This window comes from Schistocerca cancellata, chromosome 5 (genome assembly GCF_023864275.1).
Source record: "Schistocerca cancellata isolate TAMUIC-IGC-003103 chromosome 5, iqSchCanc2.1, whole genome shotgun sequence".
In the NCBI taxonomy this organism is placed as follows: Eukaryota; Metazoa; Arthropoda; class Insecta; order Orthoptera; family Acrididae; genus Schistocerca; species Schistocerca cancellata.
The window spans coordinates 83,634,625-83,652,390 of NC_064630.1; the positions used below are offsets into that span (position 1 = coordinate 83,634,625).

A 17,766-nucleotide genomic window follows, 5' to 3' on the forward strand; every position below is an offset into this window, starting at 1 on the left:
ACCGTTATCAAAGTCGGAAACGTGATGGTACGCATTTATCCTCCTCACACGAGGCATCACAACAACGTTTCACCAGGCAACGCCGGTCAACTGCTGATTGTGTATGAGAAATCGGTTGGAAACTTCCCTCATGTCAACACGTTGTAGGTGTCGCCGCCGTCGCCAACTGTGTGTGAGTGCTCTGAAAAGCTAATCATTTGCATATCACAGCATCTTCTTCCTGTCGGTTAAATTTCGCGTCTGTAGCACGTCATCTTGATGGTGTAGCAATTTTAATGGGCAGTAGTGTAGTAAGAAGCAGAATGGAATGCAAGCTACTGCACTGTCTCTAATGACCCGGATGTCGACGGAACGTTTTAAACCCGTGTCTTCCCCGCACCTGTGGAATTCACCGAAGCGGCTACGCGCCTATCGGTCGGGAAAAAGGCGTGTGTCGGCACCACCGGCGACCAGTCACAGCTTGTAGCTTCGCGGAGTGGCAGTGTAGTAACGCGGTTCGTCGCAAGCGCATCGCTGGCAGTGCCCCTCGCTTCCTGTTGAGTCTCTGCCAAGAGTGGGCACACGCAGCTCAGCGGGGAAGCTTTGCCTGTGAGATTTCCTCGGCAATGCGCGCCCAGTAACGGCGAAAGAATTTGCTTGCTAAGTGTTACGGTACTTTCATCGGAGTCAGAACATTTTTGTAGGTGCAACTACTGCGACAATAATTTGACGGCGCTGCAATCGTCTAGTGACGCGTTACTGGCTATAGAAGAGATATAATTGTATTGATTTTGACACTCGTACCAACAACTATTCGCTTTTTCTGTGTTGCTGGAAAGTGACGGAAGCGATGTTCCAGAAACGAGGGCGACCCTTTTCGAGAGTCGAAACGCGGCCGATATCTACGTACTCATCCCTTAGTTCCATCACAGGCACAGGGGACCGTAATATCCTGCTGACGGTGGACACGTCTTCGTTGTCTTCCTCTTCGTCTGGAGGATACGGTGGCTGTGTCAATGCCGGCTTGGAATCGGACCGCGACAGTGAAACTGGGATCGCGGGCATCGGCCAATTGGCGGAGACACTTCTGAGGCAGCCGGTTTCCTCCGCCGTCAGCGTCAGCAAGTCAGATGTGCACTTGGGGCACACCCTTAACTACAATGGTCCTGTGACCATCAACCTCAGCCTACAGCAGCAGTCTGAGCATCACACAACGACGTCCCAGTCGGAGTCACAGCCTGAGCCTCAGCCTCTGAATGGACACCCGTCTCAAGAAATGCCTCAGATCGGACAACGGTGTCGCCAAGAACTGCTGTCTCACATTCAGCCCAAGACTCAGTTTCAACCATCTCCACAACAGCAGCTGGTGTCTCAGCCTCAAACTCAGAATCAGATTCAAGATCCTCCTCAACAGCAGCCACTGGCGCAGACTCACGTTCTGCCTCATACTCAACAAAACCGCATTCTCAGCACGAAACAACCAGAGGGAATGCTACAGCGGAATATGCAGATGACGTACGGACAAGGTAAGTAGTAGCTGCAACAGCTGTTACGTACAGTTACTGACTAAATTACTTGCATGTGCTCGACTCGAAAACATAGAATGCTCACATTACTGGGGGACCATTTGCTGTGGCGTATTAGTTCACGACTGTTTTGTGACGTTGAAATGTATCCTTACTATGTTACACGTTTCATCAAAACAGCTCAGCAATGGCAGTAGGTGAACACACAACGCTGCCAGAAAATATACTGTGCGATATCTGACGCTAAAGAAACGAGACCAATATTGTAAATTTGGGTACTATCCAAACACGTTTACTTGTATCGCAGTGGTACACATCTGAATCAGCTTTAAGTCTGCATTTGCTACCTCCAAAGCACAAAACATTTCCATATGTCGCTGTCCCTGAGACTATGGAGCAGATCCATAGGTCTTACACTCAGATGGAGCCCAGGAACACATCCGTAGGAAGTTGCTCTTTCAATGCCACTGAGTTGATCGGCTTTCACGACCGCGTTAGGATATAGTTCAAAGCCTGAAACTAGTCACTCACTAATACGCCACCACAACTATTTTCCTGACTATCCGATGTTTCTGTTTTCCCTTCCGGGTGCTACACCCGTCCATGCACCCTCTAACTTTCTTTTATTTTTTTAACTTCTTATTTATTTTTTTTTCTACCCCCTACAGCTGCCTCTAGCGCTATGGAGATTATTCCTTGATGCCTTAAACTGACTATTAATACAGCGCTGAAAAAATACATATTAGTGAAGTAGTTTGGTTCCAGATCACAATTACCTTCATCCGAACATTACTGCTGTCTTTTCTTTCTATATCGATTACAACTTAATTTGCGTGTCGGCTAAAGAGACGAGGTCTTACGTAACTGCGTAATGATCAGAAAGTCAGTATAAATTAGAAAACTGAATAAATCACGGATTAATGTAGATAGGGAGGTACAAATTGGCACACATACTTGGAATGACATGGGGTTTTATTAGAACCAAAAAAATGCAAACGTTCAAAAAATGTCCGACAGATGGTGCTTCATCTGATCAGAATAGCAATAATTAGCATAACAGAGTAAGACAAAGCAAAGATGATGTTCTTTACAGGAAATGCTCAATATATCCACCATCATTGCTCAACAATAGCTGTAGTCGAGGAATAATGTTGTGAACAGCACTGTAAAGCGTTTCCGGAGTTATGGTGAGGCATTGGCGTCGGATGTTGTCTTTCAGCATCCCTAGAGATGTCGGTCGATCACGATACACTTGCGACTTCAGGTAACCCCAAAGCCAATAATCACACGGACTGTGGTCTGGGGACCTGGGAGGCCTAGCATGACGAAAGTGGCGGATGAGCAAACGATCATCACCAAACGACGCGCGCAAGAGATCTTTCACGCGTCTAGCAATACTTTTTTTTTGGTTCTAATAAAACCCTATGTCATTCCAAGCATGTGTGTCAATTTTTACCCCTCCATCTACATTATTCCATGGTTCATTAAGTTTTCAAATTTACAAAGACTTTTTGATCACACGGTATAATGTGTGTGTGTGTGATATTCCGCATTTCGTTATTCATTGTGTTCGGTCGGTACGTCGCATGTCCTTGCAACGTCGTCCTGTGTTGTTATAGTTACGAGTATTGTATGAATACAATTCATGTGGCCTATTCACCATACCATATCAAGTTCGAACACTAAACAATGTATATGCCTCTTACATACTGCAAACCTCGTTTACATATGATGTTATTGTTAAGGCACATTAGATAATACGTACATATATGGTTAGTATAAATGTCACTGTTACTTCTAGATGCCATTACGTCTTAGATTGTTTCAGTTCACATGTTTTTTCTAGTTTTCCATGATGACTGATATCGTTTGCGAGATGACCTCTAATAGTAAGGATCTCTACACATGTACAATGTATTCTGTGTCAGTCCTGTGTACCCCTATGCTGCTTTTGTATTTTTGTATCCACAACATCTGCGTTATCACTCTTGCTTTTCTGAAATGTATGTCGACTTGAGAATGTGCACCTGAGCTAGCTACCCGGTTATAATGATAAACATTACGTCTACAGACTTTTCTCGACTTAGCAGGTGCTGTTGAAAAGTATAATGAGGCTTCTGTCGTGTTTTATATTAAGGATAGGAGCCTCAAAGCCACGAAACATTTTACTAACCCGAAATGAACAGTAAATGAATTTAAAATTTACAACGACTGTAGCCAACGTCGTATTTTATTCACCGCTACTAGTGAACTCTAATTTTGTTTAGCTGTAATCCACTACTGCTGTCGATAATCTTCAAATAACTTTCTTCCAATGGATTTTGCACGATCTCTAATAACAAAGGCAAAACAAAAATTACAAAATTTGTGGGTTTGAATAGTCCTTCACAATTATAATTAAAATAAATTTTAATGTCCCAGAGATCAGCAGTATTCCAGTGCTGGAAAGTGCATTTGTATCGTTGATGTTCAACGGATGTTGTGACGAATACACTTCTACATCTTGTTCATGTTGAAGACTTCAGAGAAGAATCATTATCTTCGTCTATAGACTTCCTTAAATAACAGTCCCGTAAGCCATTCCATATTACTTATGTCAACCATGAACGAATCACAAGTTTTGGCGGTGATTTGACCGAAATTCTCACCGGGCACCGTCGAATGTGCTAACCTTTGCGACGTCTCAGGCGGTTTCGAATTCTGTGTTCTAAGCTACATAACGATAGCAAAGAACGATGTACAGTCATACTCAAACGTATCCGAACGACCTGAACTGAATTTCGCCTGATTCGCATGCAACCGGCATAACGCGGCTGTCTAGCAGGTCCTCTAATCCCTCCTTGGTACAGTCGTTTGACTATTGAAAATGGTTCCAACACGACACCACTAGAAAACACTGCTCTGTATCGCAGTAACTCAAGATGTAAAGTAATACCACGATGCTACAAATATCAGGGAACACCTTATCACCGATAAGACTGTCCTTAAGGATTGTAAGCTCACATTTATTACAATAATTGACATACCTGAAATGTTACCACTCTCATTATTACATCAGATAGGAAATGTGGCCACAATGGTCTGGTGAAACGAGTTATCACAGGTGCACTGCGTGGGTTGAGGAATTTACTTCTAAGAGGCAGAAACAGATTTATTTTACCTCTGGTAACCTCAAGAGAAAGACGTTATAATCCATAATCCGCATTAAACATCACGTTCCTTCATTACCAACTGGCCAGAGGCGGTTTAAATACTTTCAGCTCATAGTGCAATGGTGAAAAACTTACAATGCTGCACAACAGGTAACGCCTCTTTCCGCTGCTGACAAGCAAATTTTGGGTTTCTAGAAATGCATAACTATATTTATGAAGTGCCACATTTGCATACCTCTTGAGTATGACACAGCATTAAACACAGACCCAATCAAAATCTAAGTGAGTAGTATTTTACTAATTCGTGTCGATAGAGGCATGCTTGTGTACAGATACTCAGTTTTATTAAAACAGACTTTCGTCGTAAGGTTATCGTGGGTAGTTTTATCTCATTTCTTATAATACGGTGCACAATTTTCGTAAGGTTTCCTTTAGTGTTGTTGAAACAATAGTAAACATGAGAGCGAAATTAATCATCAACAACATATGCGAATTCTCTGATGTTATCTATAACAGTCTGACGATGCACATGCAGTTTATTGATTACATGCATGTAGAAAACATGTTCTGAGTTAAAGCTTTCAAACAATGTTTGAAGCAGAATAAAATGCCACTACCACACGACAGCTAATGTAGAAAATACTTTTCTGACGTATTTTGGCACGATGCGCTCTCCCCATACATAATACAAAAGCTTCGAGATGCATCTGCTGCCTGGCTGTCTATTAAATCTGAAAAGAACAAAATGTCACAGAAGTTAGCCCCTTTTTCCACATGCGACTATTTTGGGTTGAGAAGTGAAGGAAATTATGTTCAAAGTTCCATTAGATTGGTAACTTCAGCAGACAGCAGAATTGAGTTTTTAGAAAATTTACCACTAAATGTATTCGAACTCGCGACATCTTATCGATGGTGCACGACACTTACCATTACACTACTAGCTGACACATAGTTACAGCACCTCCAGAACTGAACAACAATTCCTCCAGAACTCCTGCATACCACAGCGCAGCGAGATAATGCAAATGGCCGGGTCTAGACTTCTGAGAGAAGCAGTTACAGCTTTTCTTTTGCGCTGCACGACGTTTTTTACAAACAGATAGTGCAATAGAATAGCTCAAGTGGAAAGGAACACTTCATATTTAAATTTCTGCATCCTACACTGTTGGCAGTTCTGTGTAGGTGGCAGTTAAGTGATTTTATTTCGGTGATTACAAAATAGAGTCGAATGTATGCACTGGGTAGCCGAGGCAGCTAGTTCATGGTGATTCGGTCAGCCAAGTAAATGAATTTACTGAACATGCTGCAATTTACTACAGGGAACCTGTGTGTCAGAATTCTCATCCAGTGTGGCGCAACGGTGTTATGATAGAAAAATGAGTCACAGACTAGAGGCTTTGGTGGTCTGTTGGACTGATGATAGGTTCTTATACCTATGGTCTGGGTTCGATTCCCACTTCTGTCAATGATTTTAGATAGGGAGAGAAAGATTCCATTCTATTCTGGCTACACCAAGTGAAAAAGATATAATGGCAGTGTGGTCTGAAATTCACATTAAAGATGATATTCTTTCTCTGCCAAGTAGACATCAGGTTGAACCACAATAAAGTCTGGAGTGGCGACATGTAGAAACTCTCATCACCAGTAACCTTTCTTATACTAGTTATTTATTTCTAGTGACGAAACAAACGCTATGTAGGGCCACAGGACACTTATTCCATCTTTTATCTGAGCTTCTGTATGTCGATAAAATTGTTTCTGAACTGAGAATGCAACTCAGACCGCCCTTAACGCGGAATTTGATCCCTTCGTGACAATACAGCTCGGCTACAATTCGTTGTTTGTTCAAAACTGCAGATTCCTCAACATCTCCACATATTACACGTGAATGGGTTCGAATCCTGGCCCGGCACCAAAGATTTCATTATGTATTATCTAGCTCTAGCATGAGAACACCTATCTGCCGGTGGAGAAAAATTCGGTAGCTGACGTCTCTTTGTGTGTAGTCAACAACGATATGTGTGGGGCTCTATTCCCAGTGAACACTGAACTCTTCGTCATATTACTTCTAGTTCAAACATGCTCACATGTCGCAGCTGGTGCAACAAACCAATATTTAACGTTCGTTTTCTCTAGGATATAACAGCGATAGGTGCCGGGTTGGAGTCCTGGGAAGGAAAAAAAATTAATGTTTCGTCTCGTCATTTCAGTTAAAACATCTAGCTACTGCCGAGAAAATCTGATATGTCACAGTTGGTTGTGCTTCGATATCAATCCGATTAGGTTCTGGGTTCGATTTCCTGTCCAACACAAAGCTTTGCCTCACGGCCTTTCAAGTAAGTTACTTGTGAAGAAGCAATATTTAACATCTCTCGTAGTTCGTTAACAGGGACAATAGATGCTGGGTAGGAATTCGCGTCCTTTAAAAACGTTTGCGTTATGTAATTTAAAGTTGATATTTGCTAACTGATACTGTCTAAAATGTGTATGCGTGATCAGGAACGACTGTTAGTTTGCGTCAGTCACGAAATCTTTGCTTAGTCTGCCTGACCTGGGTTTGAATCCATATGCAGAACGAGACGGTTCGTAGTGTCATTTGCAGTTCATACATATTCTCAACTAGCTGCTCGTGGATAACTTAAATTTTTAATGTCATTTTGTGTTAAATAATAAGTACTGTATGTTACTTTGAAGAGGAAATCATGAATACGACGAACTTAACTACGTGCATTACCTATCTGACGTAATAATGAGAGTGGTAACATTACAGGTATGTCAATTATTGTAATAAATGTAAGCTTACAAGCCTTAAGGACAGTCTTATCTGTGATAAGGTGTTCTCTGATATTTGTAGCATCGTGGTATTACTTTACATCTTGAGTTACTGCGATACAGAGCAGTGTTTTCTAGTGGTGACATGTTGGAACCATTTTCAATAGTCAAACGACTGTACCAAGGAGCGATCAGAGGACCTGCTAGACAGCCGCGTTATGCCGGTTGCATGCGAATCAGGCGAAATGCAGTTCAGGTCGTTCGGATACTTTTGAGCACGACTGTACATATTTCCTGCTACAGATGTATAGCTAGTCCTTGAATTATTACGCAGAAAATTAATTTCGTAGACTTGATTCTTCGAGAGAGATGTTGCTGACACAATAAACGAGATGCCATGCTCCTGACTTGGTGCTGCGGCAAATATATGATATTATATAGCTCTTCTTTCAAGTAGTGTCCACTCGTTCTGATTATCACTGATTCTAGAAACTGACTGAATGTGGACTGTTTTAGATTAGATTAGATTAGATTTACTTTCATTCCAATTGATCCGTAGTGAGGAGGTCCTCCAGGATGTGGAACATATCAGAAAAACAACAATACACGAGAAATATTTACAACTAAAACAAGTAAGCTAATGTACCATTCCACAGGTCCCAAGTGAAATGGTCGTCATTTTTTAATGAACACTAAGAGTCATTTTACAAATACTAATGCACTGAATTTAAAATAAAAAAGTTTTTTATTTATTTATAAGGTAATAAACATGTAATACAACTACTGTAATACTTATTTACAATGAACACATTACTGCACTGAAATTGTGCTGAAGTTATGTTGTACTTATATACAAATCAGTTGGCTTTACTAAGAAATTCATCAATGGAGTAGAAGGAGTTGGCCACCAATAAATCCTTTAGGCTTATCTTAAACTGAATTTCATTGGTTGTTAAGCTTTTTATGGCTGCTGGCAAGTTATTGAAAATGTGTGTTCCTGAATAATGCACACCTTTTTGTATAAGACTAAGTGACTTTAAATCCTTGTGAAGATTATTCTTATTTCTAGTATTGATTCCATGAATTGAGCTGTTGGTTTGAAAAAGTGATATATTTTTAATGACAAATTTCATTAAGGAATAAATATATTGGGAAGCGGTAGTTAGTATCCCTAGTTCCCTAAACAGGCTTCTGCAGGATGTTCTTGAGTTCACACCACATATAACTCTTATTGCACGTTTTTGTGCCCGGAAAACTTTAGCTTGGCTTGATGAATTACCCCACTGTGGCATACAGCAGGTTACTACACTTATCTGATATGGGTAATGGTAGCGGAGGATCGTAAATAAAGTTGTCTCTGTGGTCATCTTACACGTTGCATGGTAAAGGATATAGAGAAAAAAAGTCACCTACATACTTTTCCAGGCTAGTGTTTTCACCTTGGAAATAGACTTGCCGCGATGGTAACACCGGTTCCCGTCATATCACCGGAGTTAAGGGGGTGTCGAACAGGCTCGCACTTGGATGGGTGACCGCTCGGATCTGCAGAGCGCTGTTGGCGAGAGATGGGCACTCAGCCTTTGTTAGGCCAACCGAGGAGCTACTCGATTGAGAAGTAGCGCTTCCGGTCACAAAAAGCGATATCAGCCGGGAGAGCGGTGTGCTGACCACATGCCTCTACATATCCGCATCCAGTGACGCCTATCCGCTGAGGGTGACGCGGCGGTCGGTCGGCACTGTTGGGCCTTTCGAGGCCTATCCGGATGGACAGAGACAGTATGTACACTTTGGTATAACACTACAAATCCCTTGGAGAATAAAATGACGTAATATTACAGTCCTGGGTTACTGTGAGTCGATGTTGTTGTTGTTGTGGTCTTCAGTCCTGAGACTGGTTTGATGCAGCTCTCCATGCTACTCTATCCTGTGCAAGTTTCTTCATCTCCCAGTACCTACTGCAACCTACATCCTTCTGAATCTGCTTAGTGTATTCATCTCTTGGTCTCCCCCTACGATTTGTACCCTCCACGCTGCCCTCCAATACTAAATTGGAGATCCCTTGATGCCTCAGAACATGTCCTACCAACCGATCCCTTCTTCTGGTCAAGTTGTGCCACAAACTTCTCTTCTCCCCAATCCTATTCAATACTTCCTCATTAGTTATGTGATCTACCCATCTAATCTTCAGCATTCTTCTGTAGCACCACACTTCGAAAGCTTCTATTCTCTTCTTGTCCAAACTATTTACCGTCCATGTTTCACTTCCATACATGGCTACACTCCATACAAATACTTTCAGAAATGACTTCCTGACACTTAAATCTATACTCGATGTTAACAAATTTCTCTTCTTCAGAAATGCTTTCCTTGCCATTGCCAGTCTACATTTTATATCCTCTCTACTTCGACCATCATCAGTTATTTTGCTCCCCAAATAGCAAAACTCCTTTACTACTTTAAGTGTCTCATTTCCTAATCTAATACCCTCAACATCACCCGACTTAATTCGACTACATTCCATTATCCTCGTTTTGCTTTTGTTGATGTTCATCTTATATCCTCCTTTCAAGACACCATCCATTCCGTTCAACTGCTCTTCCAAATCCTTTGCTGTCTCTGACAGAATTACAATGTCATCGGCGAACCTCAAAGTTTTCATTTCTTCTCCATGGATTTTTATACCTACTCCGAATTTTTCTTTTGTTTCCTTTACTGCTTGCTCAATATACAGATTGAATAACATCGGGGAGAGGCTACATACCTGTCTTACTCTCTTCCCAACCACTGCTTCTCTTTCATGCCCCTCGACTCTTATAACTGCCATCTGGTTTCTGTACAAATTGTAAACAGCCTTTCGCTCCCTGTATTTTACCCCTGTCGATAAAAGGCGTATTTGAGATTTCTTTGTCAGGAGATCTCGTCATCCGTGACAGACCACTGCAAACTGTTTTCGTGATAATGGTACAAACATTCAGGAATAATGGACAAAGGTAAATGTATCCCTGGCCCATAAATGACTGAGTCGGGAGATACATGCAAGAAACAAGACTGAAAATGAGGACAAAAATGCAAGTGGACACACCTTTGCAGTAATTTTATTTAACTGTGCAATTTGCACAAGACTCTACACTCACAAAATTTGCTCAGCATGATGTCCTAGAGTCACTGTGAACGCATGACATTGTTACAAAATGCCGATAGAACCAACTTGGGGCGTAAGAAGACACACACCTCAAGTATAGCAACACATCAAAAATTATTGTGATACTGCGAATGCGGCTAGTACACACATAAAAATGAATGCGTAAGAGATTATCATTTTAAATCTTGTGCACATTTAGTAAAATATCCATTTGAAAGGAGACATTTTTAAACAGTACGCTGCTAGCATTCATCTCAGTTCTTTTTAAAACATTCAGTTGGTTTTGTACTTATTTTTTTAATGGCTTATAAAGTTCTAATAAAAACATCGAATGTACAAGTACGTGGATAAAAGAAATACTACAGTTTAAAAGTTCGTTTGACCCGTTATTACTGGTTTTCTCCTGCATATAATTGGTTGAATTATTATTGCAACAGCCGATGATACGTGATAAAATTAGAGTCCATTATGAGAGATGTAGAGTTGCTTGGAGAAAGGGGATTTTTGGGAACAGATATGGAAATTTGTTTTTTCTTTTATTTATGTTTTTTTGTTTGCATTTCATCCTTTATTCTCACTGGCAAGAGCGAATGCTGTCTACTAAAATGCAGCTATCGTCGATCAAAGTATGGTATTCCCTATGTCTGTGCTTTTCATCCAAAAATATTTCTATTCTACGAAGAAGCTATTTTAAGTAAACAATAGTTGTTACTAGAGTATCACTACTTACTTTAGTTCAGTGCTAGGGCAGTACCATCCAGTCGACCAAGACCAAATTCCAGTTTCTGAAAAAGAGAAAATTCGTTAGCTTGGTAGAAATGCCCTACACGAGAACATGGATAAAAGCAATCGGTAGAATATAACACCGTAAACATACAATTTACCAAGTTACATTATAATTATCTCACAGAATCGAACTTGTATATTTAACAGAAAATGAGATGACTTGGGCCATTTGGAATAAAGGTAGATAGAGACGGATGGCTAGCGCATACAGAAGAATTTGTTAAAATTTTGTATACATTATATGAAATCTTTCTCAGGAATCAGGCGATAAAGCTGAATGACTGAGTCACTATTGGGTTGAATTTGGAATACTCTACCAGAAACGCACATCAAATGTTTCAAACAAAGCATTTTTCTGTCATGAAAAAGGCGTCACATCTTAAAGAAAATGTTCTGTGTGTAGCTTATTGTAACTATAATTTACTTTAAACTAAAAATTCCCTGCTCTGCATTATTCGAGTAATGATAAACGTGTTTTTCCTTCGACTTCCGTTACGGGAGCGTTATATGGTTTTATTTTCATTTGTTTTGAAATGTTCTTTGACTAGTAGTAATTGTAACTGATTGAAATCTCTGTATTTCTCATCCTGCGTGCATGTATGTCTTCCCATTCAGCTAAAAAGAATTTAGCTTTTTGTACTAGAGAAAATGGAAGTAACATTCATTTTGTATACTTGATCAAAAGTAAGATTTTCCAGCGGCCAATCAGCAACAAAGAAACCGCTGATATTCTGAAACGAAAAAAAGAAGCTTTCAAATCGAAATAGTTCACTATGTTCTCGAGAAACTACACCTTTTGATTTTCCTTGGCCTTATTTCTACATGGCATTAAAGAATCTAGCACACTTACAATCCCTCCACCTAATCCCGAGCTGGTTCAGCAGTGTAAACTCAGTAACCCTCTACGCGTGCTTGACATATCCTTGACCGATTCAGTACACCATATACACTACTAGCCATTGAAATTGCAACACCAAGAAGAAATACAGATGATAAACGGGTATTCATTGGACAGATATATTATACTAGAACTGACATGTGATTACATTTTCACGCAATTTGGGTGCATAGATCCTGACAAATCAGTACCCAGAACAACCATCTCTGGCCGTAATAACGGCCTTGATACACCTGCGCATTGAGTCAAACAGAGTTTGGATGGCGTGTACAGGTACAGCTGCCCATGCAGCTTCAACACGATACCACAGTTCATCAAGAGTAGTGACTGGCGTATTGTGACGAGCCAGATCCTCGGCCACCATTGACCAAACGTTTTCAATTGCTGAGAGATCTGGAGAATATACTGGCCAGGGCAGCGGTCGAACATTTTCTGTATCCAGAAAGGGCCGTACAGGACCTGCAACATGCGGTCGTGCATTATCCTGCTGAAATGTAGGGTTTCGCAGGGATCGAATGAAGGGTAGAGCCACGGGTCGTAACATCTGAAATGTAACGTCGACTGTTCAAAGTGCCGTCAGTTTGAACAAGAGGTGACCGAGACGTGTAACCAGTGGCATCCCATACCATCACGCCGGGTGATACGCCAGTATGGCGATGACGAATACACGCTTCCAATGTGCGTTCACCGCGATGTCGCCAAACACGGATGCGACCATCATGATGCTGTAAACAGAACCTGGATTCATCCGAAAAAATGACTTTTTGCCATTCGTGCACCCGGGTTCGTCGTTGACTACACCATCGCATTCGCTCCCGTCTGTGATGCAGCGTCAAGGGTAACCGCGGCCATGGTCTCCGAGCTGACAGTCCATGCTGCTGCAAACGTCGTCGAACTGTTCGTGCAGATGGTTGTTGTCTTTCAAACGTCCCCATCTGTTGACTCAGGGATCGAGACGTGGCTGCACGATTCGTTAAAGCCATTCGGATAAGATGCCTGTCATCTCGACTGCTAGTGATACGAGGCCGTTGGGATTGAGCACGGCGTTCCATATTACCCTCCTGAACCCACCGATTCCATATTCTGCTAACAGTCATTGGATCTCGACCAACGTGAGCAGCAATGTCGCAATACGATAAGCCGCAATCACGATAGGGTACAATCCGACCTTTATCAAAGTCGGAAACGTGATGGTACGCATTTCTCCTCCTTACACCAGGCATCAGAAGCACGTTTCACCAGGCAACGCCGGTCAACTGCTGTTTGTGTATGAGAAATCGGTTGGAAACTTTCCTCATGTGAGCACGTTGTAAGTGTTGCCACCGGCGCCAACCTAGTGTGAATGCTCTGAAAAGCTAATCATTTGCATATCACAGCATCGTCTTCCTGTCGGTTAAATTTCGCGTCTCTAGCACATCTTCTTCGTGGTGTAGCAATTTTAATGGCCATTAGTGTATGTTCTACGTCTGTGGGAGGTATCTGATGCACTGCTGGCTAAATTCTTCAGTGACAGATAGAGACTGTCGGAGAAGAGAAACTGATACATGAAAGGGAACGCTACCAGCCCTGTGGGAACACTAGAGGATGAGCATTTGCCGTGTCGTTGCCTACCGTATGAAGTCGATCCCTTGGAGTATGGAGGGGCATATGATCAGGACATCGCTCACGGGGCCATTGTCGACCTTCCATTCCCTCTAACGACTACTGCTCATTCAGTTGGCTCCTCACTCATCCTCAAGAAGCTGTGGGAACTCCTTTCTACACTCCTGGAAATGGAAAAAAGAACACATTGATACCGGTGTGTCAGACCCACCATACTTGCTCCGGACACTGCGAGAGGGCTGTACAAGCAATGATCACACGCACGGCACAGCGGACACACCAGGAACCGCGGTGTTGTCCGTCGAATGGCGCTAGCTGCGCAGCATTTGTGCACCGCCGCCGTCAGTGTCAGCCAGTTTGCCGTGGCATACGGAGCTCCATCGCAGTCTTTAACACTGGTAGCATGCCGCGACAGCGTGGACGTGAACCGTATGTGCAGTTGACGGACTTTGAGCGAGGGCGTATAGTGGGCATGCGGGAGGCCGGGTGGACGTACCGCCGAATTGCTCAACACGTGGGGCGTGAGGTCTCCACAGTACATCGATGTTGTCGCCAGTGGTCGGCGGAAGGTGCACGTGCCCGTCGACCTGGGACCGGACCGCAGCGACGCACGGATGCACGTCAAGACCGTAGGATCCTACGCAGTGCCGTAGGGGACCGCACCGCCACTTCCCAGCAAATTAGGGACACTGTTGCTCCTGGGGTATCGGCGAGGACCATTCGCAACCGGCTCCATGAAGCTGGGCTACGGTCCCGCACACCGTTAGGCCGTCTTCCGCTCACGCCCCAACATCGTGCAGCCCGCCTCCAGTGGTGTCGCGACAGGCGTGAATGGAGGGACGAATGGAGACGTGTCGTCTTCAGCGATGAGAGTCGCTTCTGCCTTGGTGCCAATGATGGCCGTATGCGTGTTTGGCGCCGTGCAGGTGAGCGCCACAATCAGGACTGCATACGACCGAGGCACACAGGGCCAACACCCGGCATCATGGTGTGGGGAGCGATCTCCTACACTGGCCGTACACCACTGGTAATCGTCGAGGGGACACTGAATAGTGCACGGTACATCCAAACCGTCATCGACCCCATCGTTCTACCATTCCTAGAACGGCAAGGGAACTTGCTGTTCCAACAGGACAATGCACGTCCGCATGTATCCCGTGCCACCCAACGTGCTCTAGAAGGTGTAAGTCAACTACCCTGGCCAGCAAGATCTCCGGATCTGTCCCCCATTGAGCATGTTTGGGACTGGATGAAGCGTCGTCTCACGCGGTCTGCACGTCCAGCACGAACGCTGGTCCAACTGAGGCGCCAGGTGGAAATGGCATGGCAAGCCGTTCCACAGGACTACATCCAGCATCTCTACGATCGTCTCCATGGGAGAATAGCAGCCTGCATTGCTGCGAAAGGTGGATATACACTGTACTAGTGCCGACATTGTGCATGCTCTGTTGCCTGTGTCTATGTGCCTGTGGTTCTGTCAGTGTGATCATGTGATGTATCTGACCCCAGGAATGTGTCAATAAAGTTTCCCCTTCCTGGGACAATGAATTCACGGTGTTGTTATTTCAATTTCCAGGAGTGTAGTTCACCTTCCTGCGAAAAGTCCCTGGAATTTCAGGGAACTCAACCCACTTCCTAATATGGCAGGTCGACACGCCAGTCGCTCAGACACGGACGCAGGCACTTTTTAGCGTATCCTTCGGAAATTGTGATTCTATATAGCTCAGTATTTATTAGTCATAACTTTCACATCGCCAAAATGAGTGAACAGCGGTATGTCGACAGAAGAATCTCCAAGTTGCAAAGTAAGTCGTGCGTTAAGTTCATTCAGTTGCACAGCAGTGTCGCCATGATTTATCCCTAGCTATGTCTATTGACGACTGACTGGCGTATCTTCCTTTTGGTTATCAGTTAGAAAGCGTTTTAACGAAAGATTTAGTTCTGAAAAGGCTGGGACTGCTGGAAACATAGTGTTAATCTAACAGTGAATACTGTTCTGTTTCTTTGCAGTATCTGTGTGTTACTCAAGAGCAGAATTCCAATACACGTTTGAAGCGCGACTATTCTCGGTATTTGTTCATCCACTTAATGTCCGTTTGTACTGTGACAAAATACCAACCAACGGAGAGGCTGGACCACTAACGTACGCATCAAATATTTTTAAACCAGCACGTACACTCTACGCCGAAAAAACGGCGCACCAAGAAGAAATGGGATATAAATTGGTAGATCTGATGTAGATGGACAGACATATGACTACAATTTCGGAATAATTGGATGATTGATCCAAGAGAAAGAGCTTCACATATTGAGCAACTCAATAACGCATTGGCCGACCTCCGGTCCTTATTCAAGCAGTTTCAAAGGGAGAATTAGGCAACGATTGACTACAACAGGTGAAAGGAATACAGATGAAGACGATTCGGTAGCTTCGAGTGATGAAATGGTACGGATGTTACAGTAGATATTCGATTTATTTAATGAAAGAAGAAAATATGAAAATGCAGGAAATCAAGCATATTAGTAACCAACTTTATAGGAAAGATGTTTAGACTACGCGCTGCTGGATTTACGTTGTTAGTAGTGTTAATGTCATGATTTCCCGTTAGGCGCCAATACCGGTACGGCGATATAGGGCTGTAACACTAGAATCATACGCATTACAGCTGCAGTCAACATGGGTCTGGACAAAGTGAGCGAGGCTTTGCTAGTAAAGCTGTCTTACCGTAAAAACGCAATAGCTATGCTGGTCTTGGTGGATAGCGACGCATTAAAGCGATACGGAGCAGTCATCTTTCCTCATAGGGTTAAAGAGCACGACTCGGAAGTACAAACTTGGTTAATGCTCCAGGGAGAGGCCGACGGCCAATTGCGCCACAGGTTTTTGAATAAGATAATCCTGCCACGAGTGAGAATGCTGGACGCCATGTGCGACCTCCAAGCAGTGCGCGAGCTGTGTCAGGACAGCTCAACATTTCATTCTCCACCGCTGTTTCGGGCAGCAGTAATGTAATCTCTGGTGCGACTCCAGGCCGTTGCGAATGCAGATGAGTGCCATATTGAGCAACGTTTGTAACCTGGAACATAAACGTGGTACGCAGTTAACAAATGTTATCCTCTCGCGTGGAAATGAAAACGTTTTGCCGGCCGGAGTGGCCGTGCGGTTCTAGGCGCTACAGTCTGGAACCGAGCGACCGCTACGGTCGCAGGTTCGAATCCTGCCTCGGGCATGGATGTGTGTGATGTCCATAGGTTAGTTAGGTTTAATTAGTTCTAAGTTCTAGGCGACTGATAACCTCAGAAGTAAAGTCGCGTAGTGCTCAGAGCCATTTGAAAACGTGTTTCTTTCAGTGCTTTATTCATTATTCCTCTTCAGCGTGTTCTTAAAAATGTTTCTGCAGCGTTTCATTGCTTTACGATCACTCGTTTTTCGTGACTGCCTTCTCAAATAGCAAACGTTTAGTTATAGCCACCTTATACAGGGTGATTATAACTAAAGTTCAACTTTCAAACCGCTGTAGAAGAAGCACCACTGGTCAGAATGACATCAAATTGCAACGGAATATTATCGGACACGGGTTCGATTCCCGGCGGGGTCAGGGATTTTCTCTGCCTCGTGATGACTGAGTGTTGTGTGCTGTCCTTACGTTATTTAGGTTTAAGTAGTTCTCAGTTCTAGGGGACTAATGACCATAGATGTTAAGTCCCATAGTGCTCAGAGCCATTTGAACCATATTATCGGACAAGGGGGAAGCGTGTAGCAGAAGAATAAAAATGGAGTGAACATTGATCAATAGATGGCGCTGTATGTTTCAGAATACGTAAATGTAAACACCTGTCATGCGCACGACACATTGAAGTTGGTATAAAGATGCCGGGTATACGGCTTTTCCTCCTTTCGCGTCTGCG

General features: G+C 43.2%; 1 protein-coding gene across 1 annotated transcript in view; it reads left to right on the forward strand.

Moving 5' to 3' along the window:
• The first annotated feature begins 601 nt into the window (after positions 1–601).
• Positions 602–17,766, forward strand: part of LOC126188372 (uncharacterized) — a 112,787-nt gene continuing 95,622 nt past the window's right edge. The window contains exon 1 of the mRNA XM_049929971.1: positions 602–1,505. Coding sequence (XP_049785928.1) covers positions 830–1,505 — 676 coding nt within the window. The 5' untranslated portion in view covers positions 602–829. The remainder of the gene's footprint in view (positions 1,506–17,766) is intronic.